Here is a 23,393-nt window from a genome sequence, read left to right as displayed (position 1 = left end):
CTGACAGTAAGTGGGAGGTAGAAGGGGCTAGAGAGGGAAGAAGTTGAGGGGGATAGAGGCTAAGGGGGCCATCTGACCACTTCTGCCTCTGCATTTATTTTACCTGCTATAGCAGTGGGAAGGGGACAATTTCAAGGCAACGCTTCAGTAATTAGATTCTATACCAGGAAAGTTATAACGCATTTATAATTTTTCCATGTATAGAATATAATTATTGGTGGGGTTGTTTTATACTCTGAGTTATCTTCTATTTGAATGAATATGGTACACACTTGTTATATAACATCCTTGATGAATAGTCACAAAACACTCAAATGCATTTGTAGAAATATACATATTCTGAGAAATTATGATATAGTGATCTTGCAAGAGATTATGAATAATTTGTTGCAAAACATCTACAAAACTATGTATAGCGCTAGAATGTAATTGATGTCAATGAAAATGTACAGATCAAATCTGTAAGTTTTAAAATATAAGCATTCCCAAAAAGAAATAGAAAAGTTTCCTTGAGTGTTATTCTGTTACAGAAAAAAATGATGATACAACAATCATTCTGCCTTTAGGGAAACTCATTGAGTTTGCAGCAACTCTGTATGGTTGCAGAAAAACAAGTTAAAAAGGGAGCTTCTGATCTACTGGAAATTGTAACATTTGAGAATACCATCCTCCTTCTTCCATCAGTCCCCTGCCAGATTTGGAATTAGAACCAATATTAACCGCTACATTTTCCAAGAAATGCTGTCTTGACGTAGAGTGTATTATATTATATGTAATTCTAATTTTAATTTATACTTTTTAAAATACTGATGTAATAACCAATTTCTCTTACATCAAATGATTTAATTAATTATTGGTATTCTAATTGGTAATTGGCATTTGGTATTGTATCTAGTTTTGTTTTAGTAATTGATATTAGTATTAGTATTTTGGCTGGTCATTTATATTCTAATTGATATATAAAATAGCTCAGAATGTAAAATGAAACTTCTGTTCTGATGAAGTTGAATTCCATCCCCCCACCCAAGAAAAATTTGTGAGACCATGCTGATTTCCACAAAATATGTAGTTCCAAGGAATTTGTGTTTTCTACCAGAAAAGTGTTCCATCAAAATGTTATGACCTCTTCTAGTTGTCGAAGTATGCTCATATGTTTCATTTCAGCATCTGGGTTATCATTTTTTTTTATTTTCAGTCCTTCATTATTTCAAAAAAATGGCATTTCTCTCTATACTTTTAAAATTACATCAGTCTAAAATTCAAACCATTCAAATTAAGTCTACTAGTTGCAAAAACATAGGAATTCAAGGTAAATGGTAAACAAACAAACAAGATCAAGTAATGCATTAAGAAACACAAATGCAGACAACCCAGTTGAGAACTTGGAATGACAACAAATGACACTGATTGCAGCATGCTGGGAGAGCTGAAGGGAAATGTATTATCTCACAGATTGTTAGGCTTTCTGAATGACCTGGCAAAAATATAAATATACAGGACCAGCATAAATATACAAAACAACCAATTTTTGTATACGAGTGGTGGAAATAGTCAGTTTGTTATATCAAATGACTAGAAATATCAATACAGGGCTACAGGAGGATGTGCATAGTCTACAGAGCAGCAGGCTTGTATGGGTTAATAAAGGACTTAATTATCTCCCCTAACTAGAAACAGCTGATAATAAAAGACTGCATCCATGGTAGGATGTGGGTGGCAGGTGGAGAGTGGCTGGAGATAAATTGTGGGAAAAGAAATGTGGAGGAGAAACTGCGCAGCAGGAAAGCTGTAAGGAAAACAGGGAGTAGCTCAGGGAAGCAATGAGGCCTAGGAAAAACCAATCCTCTGCTTCTTGATACAGGGTGCCTCAGTTGTAATTGGGGTAGGGAAAGAGTAGGTGGGTCTGGGTTTCATCTCTTTACCAGCTGCAGGAGAGGAATTGATGACTGTGAAAGCAAAAGAAGCTAGGATTAGTGAGCCAGATACTAGGGTGAGGTCCTGAGGCAAATAAAGCCTTCTGGACTTTAGGGAGTGGCTTTGAAATTTGTTACCCTGAGAGGAGTGAGCCCCTAAATTCTATAGACAGAAGGACTTAAGGATAACAAGAGGCCTTCTGTTATAGATATGGCCACAAGGAGGGTGCTACAGAAACTGAATAGAACTCTTTGGTAAGCAGGGATCCTGGTTTTCTCTGATTAAAAAAAAAATCCCCATTTTTGGATTTAAAAAAAGTAACCCAAAATCCACATTTTTCCATGATCAAAATGAAACACCACTATATAGATATAAATATATTGGTTGTGTTTCATTTTAATTACAGAAAAATGTGGATTTGGGGTTATTTTTTTTAATCTGAAAATTGGGGATATTTTTTATCAGAAAAAACAGGATCCCTGTTGATAAGGACTTTTTAATGCAAAACATGGGCTTTTTTATTTTTTAAAGTGCCAGCTACTACTGTACCAAACCCCACAACCTCAGGAACTGGCACAGGAAGACAAAAAGAGAAGTTCCCACTTTCATATAGAAAATGCTAGGGGGTAGGGTCACAAACCAATGGGCTAAGGAGAAAGGAACAGGTACAGGTAAATAAACATTAACATCAAGGTGCATGTACTTAGGAGGTAGGTAAAAGGTAATAAGCAGTGACAGCATGGTGAATTCACTCAAGAACAGGTAACAAGTAGTGAGCACTAATATCATGGTATATAGACTGAAGAAACCTTTAACCCTCCTATACCTCTGGAGATGCTTCAAACCACCATCTGGTTCTGAGAGCGCTCAGTTGCCATCTGCATATGCTTCCACATCTGAGTCCTGCTGCTGCAATCTGCAGTACTCCTCTGGGATCTCTGGGCATGCATTTCCCTTCGCCACTGTCCCTCTGCCACTGCATCTTGCTTCCTCTAACCTTGCCTCTACACCCCCCAGTGTCTCTGGTGCTTGTAGTCTACATACAGTCAGCACAGTTCTGTAAAACTGTTTCCCCCAGGGACTCCTGGGAGTTGCAGTCCAAATACAGTCAACAAGGCTGCTCCCCCTGTTCTTTGACATTCATATTACAGTGCATTACATTTAGTTCACACAGGCCACGTCTACATGAGACGCTGACTGCATAGTAATTGGAGTTACTGCATAGTCACACTGAGGAACGGCTGCTTTGTGATGCTGATTGTGCAGTAGCTCATGACTACTGTGCAGTAGTGTCACATCATGCTTCCTGCCATCTAACACTACTGTGCAGTAGTCATGGTCTACTACGCAGTCAGCATCTCACATAGATGTGGCTACAGTGTATTACACTGCTTTAGATTTTCGGTATATGTCTATACTATGCACTGCAGTGCAGAGCAGCAATGAATGAGCCAGCTGTAAATGAGCTAGTTTAGATACCAGAAACAGCTCAGCTGCCTTCTTGGCAGGGTGAATTTGCCCATGCAGAGTTCTGTACTGGAGCTAGACTGCCAGCTGGAATATCTCTATGCTCAACTGCAGACTGCAATGTGGACATATCCAGATGTGCATCAATTAAACAGGAGCACTGAACTTTTATTGTAAGAGCTCCTTGACAATTATTACATGGACAAGCATAAGACAGACCACTCAAATTTCTCCACAGCAGCCAATAAATATTTCAGACACAGATGTATGGACCAGAATTCTTTCAAATTGCTCAGCAGAACTCTTCTTTCTGCTCACAGCTAGGAAAAACAAGTGTGCCTTACATCTATACATCTGCCTTCTAGATTACATGACTTTGAAGGCATTGCCCTATGTCTCTACAGCAGTGGTTCTCAAGAAAACAGACTATTTTGAATACGATGGATTCCTATTTGAAACCTGGGCTTATTTTATAAATCATGTTTTTATGCCTAAAAGTGTTAGCATTTTGTTACATTCCTGAAGAGATCTAAAGGTGCCCTGGCTGAGAATCACTTTTCTTCAGGCATTGTAGGGACTTTTCAATTATGCTGAGCTGACTCAATTAAAGAATCTGCCCTTTTGTATTTTGTATCAAGTCGCTATTAGCTCTTAGTCTGGATGCAGCTATACCACTATAAAGATGGCTATACGTGATATCCAGGGATCTGGGTTTTCTGTTCACTGCAGGAAAACACAGAAAAATATGGATTTTCTCCTTTAACAGAGAAAATACTGATTTTTCTCTTTTAAAAGGGAAAATCACGGATTTTCCCTTTTAAAAGAGAAAAGCACGGGAAACCTTTTTGCAGGCTGGCCAGGTTCCAGCCTGCAAAAGGCAGCTTGGGGCTGTGTGGAGCAGGAGGAGGGTGATTGGAGGCAGGGGGCACCATGTGTATGTGCATGTGCACATGCATGTGGCAACCAGGCAACCATGGGGAACAGCTCCTGCAGCTCCATCCAGGTAAGTCTATGGGGGCAGGGGCTGCAGGGGAGAGGGCACGGGCCACGTGTTTGGGGGGGGGGCACAGGCCATGTCAGGGAGGGGGAAGGGGCACGGGCCATGTGTTGGGTGGTGGGGAAGGGGCACAGACCATGTGTTGGGAGGGTGAGGGGGCACAGGCCACATGATGGAGGGGCAAGGGGACATGTGCTGAGATTCCTGCACCCACAAAGGGCATGGGATGCAGGGATGCAGCCAGGCCAGACCAGCTCCAGGCAGGAGCTGCCTCCATGGCCATCACTGCCAAAGTGAGGCACCCCCTGCCCACCCAGCAGCAGCAGAGGGCACAACTCCACACCACTGCTGTTGCTGCTTCCACGCCTCATTATGGCGGCATGGCACTCCCTCACGAGCTGGGTCCCACCCAGTGGGCTATGGAGGCAGCTCCTCTGGAACTGGTCTGGCCCAGCTGCATCCCCACACCCCACTGTGGATGCAGAAATCTGGGGAAGGGGCATGTGCCCCCCTTCTGCATCACCTCTGCCCCCCTAAGTCCCTCCCACCCTTCCCACATGCTGCCTGTGCCCACAACCCCCTTCCCCACAGACCCACCCCATTCCCCACAGACTGGGGGGCAATGGGTCAGGAGTGAGAAACACTAGCAGAGCTATGACAGGCTGTGGTTCAGGAGTGAGAGGCACTGTCAGGGCTGGGGGGGGTTGTGACTTGGGAGTGAGGGGTGACAACATGGGCAGGGATAGGGCACCAGCATATCAGGGTTCCTGAGCACCACAAAGTAGTGGGGGGCAACCACCACAGCTGGACCTGTGTCCTGGTGATAAAGGGGGCAGGGGGAGCTCTGATTTTCCATGATAAAAAAATCAAAATCAAACATCAAAATATATAGATATTTAGAATGTATTTTATTATAATGATTGAGGCACTGGTGGGCTTCCAAATTGCTTTAAAATTGTAAATATATCTATCAAACATTGTGTTCAACTAATACCTATATATATGATAGTTTAATTTTAATCATAGAAAAACACAGATTTTGGGTTTTTTAATGAGAGAATTTGAAACTTGTTATCAGAGAATTTGGGATTTTTAAAAGGAGAAAACCAGGATCCCTGATGATATCCATATATTTAAGGGAATAAACCATTCTGCTGTAAAGCTCCTTTATTTAAATATAGCTATGTACGTAGTAGAGGGTTGTACTTCTTTAACTATGCCAGTACAGAAACTGATGTAGATAAAGAGTTATAACACCAGTCTATAGACAAACCTTTATTGTTGTGGGCCTCCAGCTCACATATGCCCTTTGGATGCCGGAGTGCAGCACTTTTAACAATCAATTGAATGAGAAGACATTAGCATTTTATTCAACGGTGGGATTTAAAAAAAATCTAGTGACTGATAATTTCCTGAAGATCCATTTTGCTGACATTTGCAGTGGTTATTACATTCTTACAGTCAGGGCCAGATTAATGCACAGGCAAACTAGGCACGTGCCTAGGGCCCTAAGTGAAGAAGGGGCCCAGTTGTGCTTATTTTACATATCATAATTATTGAGTGAAACAAAGTAATATAAATATACAGTATTAAGTAGGGGCCCACGAGTTGGTTTGCCTAGGGCCCACTAAAGGGTTAATCTGAACCTGCTTACAGTGGTAACAAATTTGGGCCTATAAAACAATGAAATGGAATCTTTCACCCTTTTAAATAAGATGGAACTGGTATAGTAACCAAAATTAGGAATATTAAATATTCGGCTTGTTTGCCATAACCAGACTTGTGGATTTATAGCCAGCTGAGGAAGAAGAGGAGTGTAGAAGGTAGAGTCTGTGTCTGACGCATAATGGGGCTGCCCTGGGGAGGAGGAAATGCATGGGTTTTCTTGAAGCAAAACCAAGAGGACTAACTTTCACAGTGCACACTGAGATCTGCAGAGTCAGGTTCAGACAACACCCACAAAGCACAGATTTGATTTAGCCAGGCCTCCCAATGTTGTTTTATTATCAAAACTGGGTTTGAGAATAAAAAAGGCAACAACAAATGCCTTTAGGTTGTATTTTCAGACATGTGGAGAAGTGGAGGAGCAGGATTAATTTTTCTGTCTTGTTCAGTCATTTCCACCTAAGGTTCATAGCAAGCAGAAGATTCCATAGGCAGGGCAGCTGGCTTTCTTTGCTGAATTTGAGGTAAAAATGATTTATCATGCAAAGCTTTGATGCCTTTTTGAGCTTCTTTATTGAAGTTACCTTGACATTGCTAGAAACACTGCTGCAGTCTTCAAAGCTCCCTTGACTTTAACAAAGCCATGGCAATTTACACCAGCTGAAGGTCTGGTGTTTAGTGTTTACAGCCGAACGAATTGATTCAGTTTTTACTTTCTTGGATATAAAACTCAAAAGTAGTCACATAACCAAATAATATAAGTGACCCAGTCATTTGGTGGGCTTCAAATATCCACCCTTCTTTCTGTTCACCCTCCCAGAACTGTCTTTCAGGTCATGCCATCGCGTCCCCTGACTGCCGCAGACTCCTCTATTTCAAATTGTGCTCTTGTAGGTACTGCTGCTAAGATTTCCTCCCCTCTCCCCCTAACTACTTGATGCATCAAACCTCCAGCAGCTCCTTCTCATGCCCCTACTTTGTGCTCCAGGCAGGGGGGAAGTTGCACCCAGGCAGTTCCTGCCCCAGCATTCAGCTCCCAGCCACCTTCTACCCACTCAGCTGCCCGGAGCAATAAGCAGCCACCTGCAGGTGGCCAAGTGGATGGAAGGTGACCAGGAGCTGGAACTTGAACCCCGTGTGCTGGGGCAGGAGCTGCCTGCCTGAAGCTTCCCCCTCACCTGGACCAGTGCAGCAGGGCCAGGGGAGAAGCTGCTGGAGGCAGAAGGAGGTGAGCGGTACCTGGGCAGTTGCAGCAGCAGCAGAAACAGCCCCACTGGGAAGCTGTGCACACTTGCTGGGGCTGGGGCAGTGTCATCAGCAGGTGTGGGGCAGATGCAGGTGGGAGCACAATGTAGGTTGCCCTGGGGAGAGTGGGCAGGGCTTGGCCCCACGTGAAGTGCCATGACAGCCCTAAGCCAAAACATACCTGCACCATGTGGCCTGTATGAGGTCTGCTGCACATGCCCCCTGCCTTCCATGTTCCTCCCTACCCCCATCTGGCTCCCAGGACCTAGTGTATGGGTGGTGCCCCCCACACATGCCTCCCTCACAATCCCCACACATCCTCAGCCCTCACACAACCCCCCACCCACACCTATCTCCCCTACATCCTCCCATATACATCCACCTCTCCACACTCCCCCACAATATACAAGAGTTTGAGCAATTATGCAGTTGCCTCTGAATATACTACTCAAGCATAAATCAGGACAAAAATATTTTTTGAAATAAAATTAAACCATGTTATAGTAGACGTTTCATTTTTAGTATATGATATATTTTTTTAGCTATAAATTGTTAAAATGATATTTTCTGAAATATTTTATGTGTGTGGCCCTCTACTGCTCACCAAAACTCATTAAGTGGCCCACCAGCTGAAATAATTGCCCACCTCTGGGCTAACTGAACATTGTTAATATAGCATCCCACTGGTACGTGTCTGTAATCGTATGTAATAATAATAGTGATGGAACCCTGTTTGTCTGGGGAAGGAAGAAATAGGGAGCTTTATTTTTAATAGTCTGAAGAGACAGTTAGAGGCAGTTTTTCTGTCATCTAGAAATGCATGTTAAGTAATGCTAATCCATTTGACATCAGCCACAAATGAAACAAACTTGTGTCAGACTCCTTGGATGACAGTGATTTTTTAATGGAATGCCATACATTAGCTTTTTCACTGTAGCAAGCAGTAACATAACAGAATGAATTTCATCTTGCTATAAAACCTCTTCTAATCTTTAGGCAGTCCATGAAATTTTCTTTCTTTTTATTTATTTCCTCCCCATGTTTTCTGTTTTAGCTGCATCTTTTTGACACTGTCACTTCCTGACCTTAACCTGTGTAACTGCATATTTAATGTTCTCATAGTACAATGTTTTATTGTGCACTGTTATTGCATACATAGTACCATAAGCTTACAAGCAATTTTAGAAGAGGTAAAGCATACTAAAGATAAAATGAAATAATTGACTTTAAAAGTTTGCAATATAAAGACAAAAGGTAGAGTATGGCTGGAGAGCCAAGAGTGAAATATACTCCAAATATCATTGTTACCAAGCTGCACAGCAAAGACACATGGTTGCCTTGACTTACATGGCTCTGTTCCACTCACATCATGAAAGAAGGCTCAAATAAAGGAGTGGAGAAAGGAAGGAAAGGCAACAGTTTTGCATGCAGAACTCAAGGCAAAGGTATAGACTAGAATGGGGCTGTACAGAGATTTAAAAGTGTAACAGGAGGTGTCAGAAAGCCCTGTTTCAAGGAGGGGAGCTGCCATCAAGTATTGGTATGGAGGGGTTAAATACCTGAAAGGAGTGAAGATATTAAAGTAACGGATCTCAACTCCTGGGGTTTTACTTTTTAATTGCCGGAGATTTATGGCGAGAACCCATACAAAAATGAAGCCGATCTTTATTGGCTCTGGTCCATGAACTGGAAGTTAAAATCATGTGGTCTAGAAGGTCAAGAAGGTCATTGCCCCAGAGAGGAGATGCACAGAGGAGCTTCAGCTTGTGTGGGCTGCATGGAGGTGCAGCAGTTCACTTGGCTGTCAGGCAGGGAGTTAGCTGAATCTCCTTTGGAGGAAAAGGGAAAGTGAAACTTATCTTGAAAGAAGATTCAGCTTGGGATCTTTGAACATGGAGTGGAAGCAACATCCCAATGAGTGTGGTGGCTGACAGCTAATTTACCTAAGACAAAGCAAGAGAGTAATGCTCGCATTAGCAGGGATGATCCTGTGAAAGCAGCACAAGATGATGGGGATGGATGGCAAGCGGGGATAAGAGACTCGGTAGAGTTGGTAAAGTTCCCTGCAGTTGTGAATGCAAATGAACTTGTAAGCAGTGCATCAGGGAATAAAGACGCCTAACTAAGTAGTGACTACATCAAAGTGGCATTGTAAATTGGGAGAGACCCTGTGTGTGGGTACCAGACAGTTTGACTTAGAAAATAAGAGCACGCATCTCAGGCACTGTACATGAGCCTAGGAATTGGTGATATTCTACACAAGCAATATCTGGGGTTAATGGTACAACCAGTTAAAAGGCTGATTCTTCTCTTGAGTGTGGATAGACACTCTGGGCATGTCCACACATGCAAGCACATGTGCTTGCAGCAGCTCAAATAAAAGCTGCGCAAATTTGAGCCAGAGCTTTTTGCTTCAGCACATGTACTCGGACATGCATTTTGGTATGGAGCAAATTGTACCACTTGGGGCAAAATAACCCTGCCTGGCTCCTCCTGGATCTGCAGCCAGGGGGAGCTAGAGCCCGGGGCCAGCACCTGTGCTGTCCCCAGCAGTATAAAAAGTTACCCTGTCCTGGCTCTATCAGTACAAAAAGCTGCCCTGGCAAGTAGCTCAGGGCTACTAGCTCTCAGGCACTTCTGGGGCCCAGCCCTTGTGCCAGCTGGACTGCTGAAGCAGCCCTGAGAGTTCCCTGCACCCTTTACCCACTGTAGCAGTCTTGCAGTGGGGGCTGCTGCCTGGCTGTGACCTGCTACTCACCTGCCAGACCCAGATGGGGACTGCAGAGCCAGTAGAGGCATCTGCCCCTCTGGGCCAGCTGCCAATGGACTGTGGTTACAGGGTTGGCCTCTGTGTGACACTACTGCTGTCACCCTGCCCCATGCTCTGTGGGCAGGGCCCCAGTCAGCCAGACAGCAGCCAGACTGCAGGTAAGTGCCAGGGGGGGTTGTTTTTTTTAAACTATGAGGTGGTGGAGCAGGGATCAGGGGGGCTTGGGGGGATGGGGCCAGCCATGGCAGGGGTCAGGGGCCCCAGGGGGGGCTGGGGGGCTCGGGCCAGCCAGGGCAGGGGTTGGGGGCCTTGTGGGGGCTGGCAGGGGCAGGGGCCGGCCTTGGCAGGGGTTGGGGGCCTCGGGGGAGTTGGTGGGGGGAGGGGCTGCCTCGGCAGGGGTCGGGGGCCTTGGGGGGGCTGGCAGGGTGAGGGGCCGGCCTTGGCAGGGGTTGGGGGCCTCAGGGGGGCTGGCAGGGGAAGGGGCCAGCCATGGCAGGGGTCAGGGGCCTCAGGGGGGCTGGCAGGGGAAGGAGCTGGCCTCGGTAGGGGTCGGCGGCCTCAGAGGGGCTGGCAGGGGGAGTGGGTGGGGCTGTCGGGGTCCCCCATGGTCCCCTCCCCCCTCCTCCAGCCCCCCTGACCCCTTACTCACCAGCACTGGAGCCCTGGTGCTGAAACACGTGGCCTGGCCACCCGCATGTTTCACGACCAGGGTGAGGGGCCAACCATAGAGACGCTCTGACAGGTAGAGCGTCTCCATGAAGGACCCAGCCTCTGGTTGCCTCAGGGCATGATACGGGACTGTGCCCTGCCCTGCTTTTTTAAACTTTGATTTTTTTAGCTCCCTGGATATCCAGGGGTCTAATTTTCTCCCTGCATTGCAAGTTTGTAGCACGGGGAACATTTTTTCATTCCCACACATGCCTCTTGCCCCGCCTCAAAGGGGTTTGTGGCAGGGCAAGAGGCACATGCGTGCTCACCTGGACGCACCCTCTGAGGGTAAAGACTGACCAGCATTTCCATCAATCATCATCCATGGCATGGTATGGGCAGGGCATGGGGGATGGAGGAGACCTGGAAGAGGCTGGGAGTTTATACCTTGCTTGAAGTAAGGCAGAAGATCACACGTCCCAAAAAGTACTTTCTTTTTCCGTTATATTCTCACCATCAAAGGTGTGGCAAGTGAGTACAGAAGGAAAACAGGTGGAGATCCAGGCAGAACAGGACCAGCCTTAAATTATTGAAAGGTTACTGGGAACTTCTACAGAAAACAAGACTTTTTTTTTTTGGCTGCAGGAATGCTAGTGATGAGATGAATATGATGCTTAAAGGCCCAAATCTTACAGAATTTTTTCACAAAATGAAATATTCTGTTTCTCAAATGGAAAATATCTTAGAGATACACTACATCTTGGGATGCTACTTAACGTAATGACAGATCTTTGTCTGGTGGCAAGTTCTCTTGCTATCAGCTTGCTGTGATAAGCCCCAACCAGAGTTAGTCCTTTGGCTAAAGCAGACGTTTGTCCCACAATACTAAAGGAGAAATTTCAGATCTTGCTCATAACTCATACTGCTGCAGGCTGTTCTACTAAAGGTAAAGAAAGCTGAGCCTAGTGGCTTAAGCCACCACAGGACTGCCCCGCAAGAAAACTAATGTATTATGCTGTGCTTGTTTGGGTGTCCCCCACAGCCACAGACATGAACCACAGTTATAGCTGCATGCACACTGGAATTATGGTTTCTGTGGTCAATGTGTGTTCAGCGCTGGGAGTTCTATGAGTGCAGCTCAGGGGTCTTAGAGCTTTACTGTCTTGGAACTGCTCTATGACTTAGGTTGCAGTATATTGTGAAGGAACTTGTCTCTCCTTCTCAGATAGCTTGTGTGGACTCTGTGTAGTCTGTTACGTTACAGCATATACATATACAGATGTCAAATCACCCACTATTCAAAGAACCTCAACAACATGAGCAGCTGAGTGAAGCACTGTGGTGCTGGGCTTTTTAATAAAAATGTGTGTCTTACTTTACAAAAAAGTGTATATAAAGCAACAAAACCTAAACTATTCCTGGAAAATGTCAGTAGAGAACTCAAACAGGAGTACTTTCAATTTTGTCCTAAGCCACATCTTAGAGAACACAGTTGAAATCATCTTACCTTGCATGACAAAGCACCACATGCAGATTTGATATCTGTAGTGCCAGTGCAAGAAAATACAGTATCTAACTTACCAATGCCTTTTCTGTGGTGCTTATCCCTGCTATATCTGAGCACCATTTTTTTTTACTTATTTCCAAGATAAAAACTGAAAATTGTCCAACAAGCAGGATAAGGTTTTGTTATAGCATTCAGTATTTTACATATATATACATATATATATATATATATATATATATATATATATATATATGTTGTTCTTGTTGTTCTTGTTAAAAAGTATTTTTTTAAACATACTTCAATCATAGATGCGAATGGCAGTTAGCATGTAGGTAAAGTGGGGATTTTTTCTATTAATAGGAAAATCATCTGCTTGTGATATCCACTGGCTGGAATGTAGGTCTGCACAAAGAGGATGGAAGACTGATTTAGTAGGGCTGTGAGAAGCTTTGGGTGCTGCTTCAATTCGGAGATTTAACCCAATTCAGTGGCCAAATCTCCAAATCTGAATCAAATCAAGGGACCAATAAAAAGGTCTGAATTGATTTGAAGCTCTCCGAATCTTTGGAAAAGAGGTTGCAGTTTTTCATTTTCACACAAAATTCATGCCTGTGTACTTTTCAAGACAGCTATTACTGCTCCCTTTTAAATTGTGCCAATTTTGTATATTATTTTGAGCCAGTCTTCTGTATCTAACAGTGCTATTTCTCATTCTGGTCCAGGTATAAGTTTATCTATTCATGGGGCTGAAAAGTGTGTTCCAGTCTATCAGAGGAGAAGTGCGGCAAGCCATTCAGTATCACAGCGTCCGCCTGTGGTTAGGCATTCGTCGCTCCCACAAGTCAGAAGGTCAATAAAAATGGAAGCCTCATCTTATGGAACTGGTATATCAGCAGTCACTAATGGGAAAACAAAAATCCATCAGCCAGGTAACAAATTTGGTTAGACAACACTTTTCAGTTTGATTTATAGCCTGGCATTTGCTACAAACTTTATGTTCATAATATCAGATCATGCTTGCATGGGAAATCAATATATTGATCAAAGTATCAATAGATTGATATTCATTCTGCCTGTTTTTTGTGTGTTTGTTTACACCTATTTTGGATATCTGAGAAAAAACAAGAGTTGGGACAGCTAGGTGATTATTTTTAAATAATATCCAAAACACTGCCATCTGCTTTGGCCTTTTGCTGGAGAATGCTGCTTTATATAGGCTTAACTTGGGTTAGACAACACTGAAGTTCTGTAGGCATCGCTCCACAACTCAGGAATCCACCCTGAAAGTATTTTTTAATTGATAATGAAAGCTTGGTGTAGACTGGAAGAGTCTCAAGGACGGAAGGAGCACTTTACACAACATACTAACTGGATAGCAGAAGGAAACTCTTTTTAATGGTCTCCTGGAAGCTCTCAATTCCTGCCTAACATATTGAATTATTTTTTAAGCTAATTTCTAGAGCTCTTTTTAACATTTAACATGCAATCAACAGAAAAAACTTTTCTTATACCAAAATAATATCTCTATATCTATATAGTGTTTCTTCAGATATTTTTTGCAAAGAAAATGAAAGTTCAAGTTTCCTCCTCAGATAGAATAAGTGGAGATCAGGACTGTGAACTAATAAGGTAGTATTTATTTGGCTCTCATAATTAAAGACTTCAAGAAACTTAATTTTTCTGCAATTAAAAAGGACATTGCTGCAGTACATAAGTAAACGGGATCTACTCTCCCAATCCATAAGGAATTGTGTGTGAAATAAGGACAATTCCACATGCAACCCCTCGTGTGTTACATCAACATAATCTTTCCAAATATTTAGTAAATGCAGTATACTTACTGCAAAATGATTATGGACTAAGTTGGTATACAGCTCTTATTGCTGTGAGTTTCAGATTATGATGTTGCTAACAGTTTCATCACTAGATATGGAAATCTCTCTAAGTATTTGTTAATTAAAGTGTTATAGTAACACATATTCTTGCATATTTTGTTTGTCTCTGTTCATTTCTTGGTTCTTTATTCTTAGCTTCTATCTATTTTTCCCTCCTGTTGAAATGCATAAGTTACTACTGAAACAATGTACTTGTATTAGGTCCTCGAACTGCAGCATAATATTAATTGATCTTCTTTTTTTTAATTTATGAAGTGTTGTGAAATATATGTTTTATGTAATTATCATCAACATATACATGGTATGAACACCATTTTATTATTGTACCGATCTCTTCTGTCATCTGTTTACTTATATCTTAATATTTACTACTATATGTAAGATATAAACAACAAATATTGATCCTGAGTTGGGAAAATGTTCCTTCAGAACTAAAGTCTATGCCGTAGCACTCCTTCCTGAATGGGGACCATTAGGTATGAGACTTTGGATGACACTTTTTGGAGGAATCTAGCATCCTATAAAAAATATGAAATTAGTTATGTTCCACTATTACAGTGGTTTTCAAATTTTTTTTCATTTGGGGACCCCGAAAAATGTTGAATGGAGGTGCAGATCCCTTTGGAAATGTCAAATGGAGATGTGGACCCTTTTGAATTGTAAATGTGGGTTTTCACATACCATAGTCATAGTGATCGATCATAGTCATCTTTCATAGACCCATTAGACATAGTCCATGGACCACCAGGGGTTGTTCAACCACAGGTTGAAAACCACTGGACTATTAAAAACCTAGTTCATTAGTAGCCTTTGTAGAATAATAGGCAGTCCAGTTTAGGGCACTGAACTTCTCTGAAGCTAATGTGAACTCAAGCTTCATAAAGCTTTGCAGGTCTGAATCTGTACTAATAAACAGTATTGCTTTTTTCAGTTCCACAATAAAACTATGGTATTGTAATTTGGAACTTAAATGTTCTGTTGTAGATCAGAAATTTAACTCCCTATATGGGTTAAATAATTTAATTCCAAGAGTGTTGTGTTCATGCAATTACGATAATAACTTTTCCTCTGCAAAAGTTGAAAAACCCGTTTTATTAATTCATACTAAATTACAACTTAATTGTTGATTTCCTTAGTTCTATAAATAATTAGTTAAACACCTTTTTAACCAATTGATTAATTGTATTCAAAGCCATAGATTAGAAATGGAGTAGTGGTGAAGAATAGAAAAGGTTCTTATTTATATTAATACAAGGAATGATCTAGATAAAAATATGTAAAAATATTATGTTCTCATACTATGCTTCTGCCATGCCAGAGTTGTCACATACCATATATTCTCAAGTTTTTTCTTCAGTCTGATTTTAAATAACTCAAACCATTGGCTATTTCCTTCCCTTGAGGTTTATTCACACAGTCAGATTGATCTCATTGTTAGAAAAGTTTGCCTTGTATTCTGCCTTTTTTTTTGCTAAGCGAAAAGCTATTAAAATGAGAAGAGATGGGTATTAATAGATATAGAGTGGTGCTATGAGAACTTAAAAAGGTGTATCCAGCTCTTACCAATTATTGAAGTGAGTGAAGGAAAAAAATTACTCTTTTAATTAAGTGATAGATTAAAAAGGAAGTGTATTTTCTTTCTCTGACAGCAAACTGCTACTGTTTTCTATACCCAAAGTGATTTCATTGTCATTTCTCTTACTTCCCAAAAAAGCACATTTTGTTGATAAACACTTCTTAAATAACAATTGAGCTTTTTTTTTTCATTATTATGATTATTATTTGGCTACATGTAATAACAGGCATAACTGGGCAGTTCTGTACCCTAGGTGGTGGTAGAACTGCATAGGGCTGCAGTCAGGCTGCTGGCAGTGGTCGGGTGAGGGAGGGCAGAGCATAGTAGCTGCTATTTTTGCACTCCCCCTCCAGATTTGGCACCCTGGGGCTGCTGCCCCATTCATCCTTCCCCCTGGCCCTTAGTGACACTACTGTATAATAGGAACCTAAACTCCAGTCAGGAAACATTATTGATTTTTTTTTTAAGTGTGGTCAGACTTTATCATTCCCTTACCAGGTAGTCTTTCTTTCTAGTTTTTTCCCCTCCCAATTCCAAGCTGTTGCAATTGGATGGCTTATATTGACTATCACTCTGGGTATTGTTATTTCTACACCAAAAAGTCATTATTTTATTTGAGGGGGTGGCAACAAATTCACTATTTTAGTAACTGCCCTTAAACTAAGCTCCTCACACCAATGACTACTGTAATACAATTACATGTAGCCTGTAGAGTGTTTTGTTTACAACTGCCTTTCTTCTTATGTGTCTATTTCTGGTGGTCTCTATCCATCTCTTTCTACACACCTCATCTTCTCACATTCTGCTTCCCTTTGATCACATGGAGAGATATAAAGTGAAAGCAGAGATAACTTCTGGGTTCCCTTGTTGGTTTTCCAACTGTTTCCACACTCTCCAGGCATTTTTAAATACTGAGCGCCCTGGTCTGTATCAGTTTAGCTAAGGAATGAATGAAAGAAACTGGCTGTTTTAATTAAATTGCTGTTATATCTTTAAATTAGTGCAATTTGTGTGTAATAGTCAAACCCAGAATGTAGTACTCTATGGACTTAATTTCCATTCTGAAGCTGCAGCTGGATTGGGGAAGTTTTCTAATTTCTAGAAAAGTATACAACCATATTTAGGAAGGGGCATATCATAGCTGATAGGGCATTGGACTCAAAACAACTAGGTCAGGTCGTCAGCTCTTGTAAACTGTCTAAGGTCCATTGAGCTTGTTTTTAGTAGGTGTAAACAAACTTAGCACAACTTGTTCTGATTAGCACCCATACAAATTGTCTCAGGATGTGGTCCAAGGATTGAAAAACATGGAGGCTAAATTTTCCACTTGCTGTGTCAGGGTAAAGACAAATTTGAAACAAAAATGAGCTCACATTGCTGATATTTATGCTGTTCCCATCAATGAACAGAATTTCAGATTCCAATCTGTCAAATGGACATTTTTTATAAACATCCCACTTAACTTTTAAAACATTTATTTTATTTAGCACATAAAGGAAAATCAATATGCACAGAAATACATGGAGTAATTGTACATTACTCCGGCAATGATTTTCCAGGATAAGTTTATGTAATCTTTTCTAGCAAAACACAGATTATACTTTTTTCTTTTTCCTTCACAGGAATTTGTCTTTGAAAGTATTTTTTTTGTTTTTTCTGTTGGTTTTTTTTTACAGAGTTCAATGAATGTGGTTCTTCTTTAATCCAGAAGACTAAGAACTGCTTAAGTAGTGTATTTATGTTTAAAAGATTAAAAATCTTCCCCAAAAGTCAAAGCAAAGTAAAAATATAGGTTGGATTTTTTTCTATACCAAATAGATAGCATGTAAGCTTATTCACATGTTAAAGGAACACCTGTTGAACTCACTAATTCCTTTCATGCAAACAGAAGTTTAGTATGCCTGTTATAATTCACTTACAATCTTTTTGTCAAACTCCTGCTATTTATTGCAAATAGTAGAAGACAGAGAAGTTAGAAAGAAATTGAAGAAAAATGTAGATTGCCTTAGGCATGCTTTCTCTGATTTTTAGGAAGCTGTTTTCTTTTGTACGTTTCAGTGAATTGGTTCACTTTCATTAATTCTTTTAGTTGCAAGGCATGAAATAAGAAAAAAGAAGTCGTGGAATTGTTTGGTAGAACCATTGATTTTAGGAGGCCCTGAAAAACGTGTAATGTTAGCAATTATGGCAGTCAAAAAACAAGAGCAAAAAACCCACCCAAATTTTAAAAGGGATTGTGTACTTTATGGCTAAGTACAGAAAGTTAAGAAGCCCAAGGCTGAATCAATTCAATCTTCGCTGGTTAGTCTAAGCTGCACAGATTGAACTGATAAGCAAGTGAACAGACATTTACTTCTACTTCCAGAAATGCAGCCACATGTCTGCAGTGGCCCAGGCCAGAAGCTGGGGGGCACTAAAGAATGCCTCCCTGCTCTGCTGGAGCAGACAGCTTGAGTCAAGGCTCACCTGCCCACCCTGCAAGGGGGAGTTTCCAGGGGAGGTGCACAACATAAAGGAATGCTGGGGGACTGAGAGTTAACTTGAATCTGGAGGACGTCTGGGATAGAAGTTCAATAAATCAATTTCACCTAAATCAGTTAAGTCTGATACTACATCCATCCAGATTTATCTTAAACAAGTTTCAGTCATTTTGAAAGCAGTTGACATGTACTAAACTAATGTTGTGCTACAAATTTGAACCAGTTTTTGATCACTTATACCAGTTTATGTCATTTCTGTCCCTAGCCTATCAACTCAGTTCAATGTCCTTTAATTACTGCTATATTGCTCATTGTTAGAGCTGACAAAATACTTCATAATGATTCAGCAAACCTAGCCTTCTCTTTCTGTTCACAGAATGTTCATAAACAGGCTTTTCAGATTTATCCATCATTCATAATTGATTGTGAATATTCAGCAGATGTTTTGGGATGCTTAAATGCAATTGATTGTCTGATAAGCCACATGCTTTTGTCTCTATTTACCTATGGGAGGAATGCTTCTGGTACAAATTCCTGAAAATGTGCATTTAAAAATTGGTTTCTATGAAAGTCTATGCTGCTAAACTTTACACAATTACTCCCAGAAAGTACATGCTTAAGAGGCTCAGTGAAATCATTTCAACATTTGAATTAATATTCACAGACATATTTTTATTTCTCCATTTCTATTAGAAAGTTTAAAAAAATACCTTGTGCTGGGCATATCCAGAGCTTCCCCATCTGTGTCCCATAGGAGAATTCCTGGTCAACACTTTGGTAGTACAAACCATAAAATATAACTTGGACACAAATACTTATCATCCAGCATAAAACTGGATGATATTCTGTTATCTAAGACCATTGGAAAAATTCACTGTAGGTTAGGCTGAAGAACATTTTGAGAAGAGATTTGTTATGTTTCTAAGCAAATAATGAACTGCTCCATTTAAGAAAATAGTGCATCATTCAAGTGGGAATCAGGATGATTGGGAACACTCAGTCATTGTCTTCCTGTACTGCTGGATTCATAACAGTGGATTTTTCTCAGCTATGTGATTCTTACTTGTGAGAAACTCAGAATTACATATTTAAACAATAAAAGTCCATTTTCAATAGAAACTGTGTTTTGTAAAAGCTAAAAAGAGGTTTCATCAGGATTGTCTTTCAGGAGACTGACCAAAATAGCTTTTGCTTTCTTCCAAGTTGTAGTTAAAATCAAAAAGGAATTGTGCCAGGAACATGACTAGGTTCTTTATAATGTATCACTGATTTCCATTACAAATTTTCTCTTTTACAAGAAATAGCTAGACTATTTTTCTAATTGCAAAGTAATTTTCTAATTGCCTGTCTTAAAAATAAGTTGTTATTTCTTTAAAAAAAATCAGTAACAAAAGTGCAAATATAAAATAAATAAGTATAATGGCATGTCAAAACCTACAGAAAATTTGTAATTCTCCTTTGCATCCAGAAAGTAAATACAAAAGAATACATAAAAATCAACATCACAGCTGATATCAGAGAAATATATTAGTAAAGCAAGAGCTGTGTTTTCTCTGATTGTACCAAAAAATGAGGTCTCTGGGATCTCAGTTTAGATGCCCTTTTAGTTGTTGATGCACAGAGTGGAACATAGTAGAGTTTGTTCTGTAACAGCTACATGGAAGGGCTAGATGCCTTAGACAACAAAGGAGACTTAATTTTAGCCCGTATGCAAAAGCAAGGGCACAAGAAGCCTCTCTCCTCCTTGTATATCCTGATTAGGGTGAGATCAGGGAGATTTTTTTCTACAAAGGAGGCAGGGTCCATCCCTGAAAGATGACAGGTACACTCAGGGAGTGTGCTGCACCCAGGAAAGGAATATAGTAGCAGGCATACTGGGGATCACAACTGAGTATTTGCAATTAGAGAGCTGTATTATTTGGAGTATTTGGCACAGAGCAGCAACAGTGCAATGTACTACTGTACTTGAGCCCTGATTCAGAAAAACACTGAAAGCCATAATGAATAACCATATATTTGGTGAGACTGAAAAAAATTTAGGAGCCATCAGTTACACCTACTTTTTGTCCTTTGCCCTGCCAGAACGGTAGGAAAGGGTTTTAGTGTAAATGAGAATCAGGCCCAATGATTCTTAGCGTCCAGTCCAGTTAAACTGTGCCAAGAATAAGATGAGAGGATGGGGAATAATAGTGCCCTTCATCCATCCTGAAAGCTTCTCCCATTCTCTGCCAACTCAGCATAGGTTGGTCTTCCAACACAAGTTAGCTGCTAATATTCTCTGTGGGAATGAGCCTGATGAATTCCCATTTGTGTGTGGCAATACTAATTCTACTAAGGTATCATATGGTTTTGTGCAACTGCATGCTATTTTAGCATGCATTTGTAAAAGAAGTCTAGACTCTCATGAAAGTTATCTTGAGGTAACATTTTATTAAATAAATTATTCATGGACTGGAGACTGTCTTTTATGGCACACTATTCACCCCTGATACAGTCAACTCAGAAGCAGATACAGGGGGTATGGTGGTGTGGTTGCACCTCCCGTCTGCTGCTGCCACCATTATCCCCAGCTCATCTGGGCACCAGAAGAGCCCCAGCATCTCTCTTGCCCCACTCTAGCTGCAGGCTATGGCTGTGCAAGATGTCAGGCCTGACAGTGGCAGTGGCACACAGGTTTCTCCTTCAGCTCTTACTCCCTGCCACAAGGAAAAAAACAACATATTCAGCCAGCGCTGGGGTTTTTTTCCTGGAATTATTTTTGTTTCTGCCTTATCGGCAAACAAGTCCTGGCCCTGTAAAAAGTAATTGCCAACTTGACTGATTTTTCATTCAAAAACAAGTTTCAAATTTATGTGATAGGTAAAGAGACCCAAGTATGAGATGGAGTACATTTTAGCAAGCACACTGAGAAGCCAAGAAAAAAGAAGCCAAATCAGAGAAGAATTAGTTGTACTGTTCTATGAAAATAAGAGTAAAAAGAAATTAGTTACATTCTCTGGTCCATCTAGCTTCCAGACTTCTTTTCCATCTGGAACACAGAACAGCTCAGAAATACTACTACTTAATTAAATATTATTATTTAGCCTACAATTATCATTATCCAAACATATAGAATAATTAATGTGACTTTTTTTTGCAGTGAACAGTAGCAGACGCATTGAATTTCTTAGTTAGTTCTTAAATGTGATAGTGGTCCCTTTCTTGAAATATGGGAAGATTATACTATCTGATAAATGCTGAAAGTAGGAAATCATGTGCTTCTCCATGGCTACTTTTGTGATGGTTCAATTACTGTTGTGAGTATAGCAGGGTGAAATTTTGGGTTCAGACTTGATCATACCAAAACATATTGTATTTACTTTAATCTAGGATGAGACTTTTCCCCATACAAGATGGATGGGGGGGCTCATCTTAGATTCAGGTACAAATGTGGGGAGGGCCAGACAGTGGCTCCAACTCTGACTCTGACTCCAACCCAGATCCTGGGGTCAGAGTTGGAACAGCAGATGCTGCCCCCACAGCCTCTGCTTCCCACAGCCTTTGCCCCGCTTGCAGCTCTGGCTTCTTTTGGGGCTCTACTCTTGCTGGGGGCAGGAAGCACAGATCATGTGCTTCCTCCAGCCTCAACCCAGCCAGGCAGTGGAGAGGCAGCTTTTCCCCCAGCTCTGGGGTTGGGCCTGGGGCTAGGTCTGAAGCTGCCATCACTGCAACAGCTGCTGCATGGCTGGGCTGGGGCTGGAGGCAGCAGATGCTCCATGCTCCCTTCCTTGATCTGAAGCAGGGCCCCAACAGAAGCCAGAGCTGCAAGGGGAATGTAAGTGGCAATGGCAGGAGAGGGGGTAGTCAGGGAGTGGGGCAAAGTGACAGGGGAGTGGGTGCCCAGGAGTGCAGGCACTATGGGGAGGGAAGGCACTGTCAAGGCAGGTGAAAAGAGGGGGTAAATGGCAGAGAGAAGAGCAGGTACCAGCAGGTCAGGTGGAAGCTGTGCAAGGTGGGGGGGTAGGAGGTGCGGTCAGGCATGGGACACGTAGGGACTGCAGGGGGTCAGACAGTTGGGGGGGCAAGTGGTGGGGGGCAGGCAGCAAGAACAGGTGCAGGAGCAAACTACTTAACTCCCATCCTTCCTGTCCCACCATCACCTGCCCCCCTGCTGCTTTTTTCCTTGCTACAGCAGTGGGGTGGGGCAATGAATTTAAGATGACCCTCCCATGACCAGATTCTAGACATAGAATATAACAGATTTTCCATGTCTACAATCTAGTTATTGTAGGGCCGTCTTAAATTCATAGTTGTCTTTGATTTGGGTAAATACGGTATGTACTTATCACAGTATCTGGGCCCATGGGTAACTGGTGCCTCCTGAGTCTGGGGGAGCACCAGATCGCCAACCCGGGGGGAAGAAGGGGGCGGGCAGCAGCCGATTGCCGAGCCAGTGGTGAAACCAGTGAAACCAGAAGTGCACTTCTGCCAGCACTTCCAGTTTTGCGACTGGAACTTTCAGGGGGTGCACCCACTATGCATCACAGGTGTCTGGGCCTGAAAAAATCTAAGAAAGATAACTGAAAAAGTGAAAACATGTCATTCTGACATTGCTCAAATGTTTTGATTGTCATTTCAAAATGACTTTTAAAGAATAGCTATATTTAATTGTGAAAAGTTAATTCCCCAGAAAAAAATGAAATTTTCTGGCCTGTACATTTCAGCCTGTAACCTTCTTTCCTCCCCCTCTAGCCAGCTACAGGCATAACAATGCACAGAATGCTGTCTTAGCTGTTTTAGGAAAGCTGAAAATAAGTATTTATTAAAATAGTAAACAATTCTCAATTTATTTAAAGAGTCAAAAGGAATCAGCTTTCTAGAGATATCTCATTGATTATATCAGTTGTGTTCTTTATCTGACTTTAGCCTACATCAGATTTTTTTGATTTAACATCTCTACCATGGGGGGAGGAAAAAAAAAGCGCTTCCATAACATAAAAAGGCTGAGATTCCTCTGTGTGATCTTTTTCATTTTATGTTACTCAGAGAGGACACAGTAGAGATTATTAGTTAGTTACTCTTTGTGATTACAGGTACATAAAGGTGCAGACAGAAGTGCAGCTCCCCGCTGTAACTGAGAACGCTTTGCAGGAAGTGGTCTGAGTTACAACAATCCCCCATATCAAACAGAAGTTCACTGTTGGTTCCAACAGAGAGGGGAATCTAGCTGCTGGCTGCAAGCCTGCACCC

The 23,393-nt window shown here is 41.6% G+C and overlaps 1 protein-coding gene across 1 annotated transcript in view; it reads left to right on the top strand.

Moving 5' to 3' along the window:
• The window catches only part of ANO4 (anoctamin 4), a 414,571-nt gene that overhangs the window by 155,718 nt on the left and 235,460 nt on the right, over nucleotides 1-23,393 (top strand). The window contains exon 3 of the mRNA XM_019480982.2: nucleotides 12,936-13,142. Within this exon, the coding sequence (XP_019336527.2) occupies nucleotides 13,073-13,142 (70 nt within the window). The 5' untranslated portion in view covers nucleotides 12,936-13,072. The remainder of the gene's footprint in view (nucleotides 1-12,935; nucleotides 13,143-23,393) is intronic.

This window comes from Alligator mississippiensis, chromosome 4, assembly GCF_030867095.1.
Source record: "Alligator mississippiensis isolate rAllMis1 chromosome 4, rAllMis1, whole genome shotgun sequence".
NCBI classification, from domain to species: domain Eukaryota; kingdom Metazoa; phylum Chordata; order Crocodylia; family Alligatoridae; genus Alligator; species Alligator mississippiensis.
This window is presented reverse-complemented; position numbering and strand designations above follow the sequence as displayed.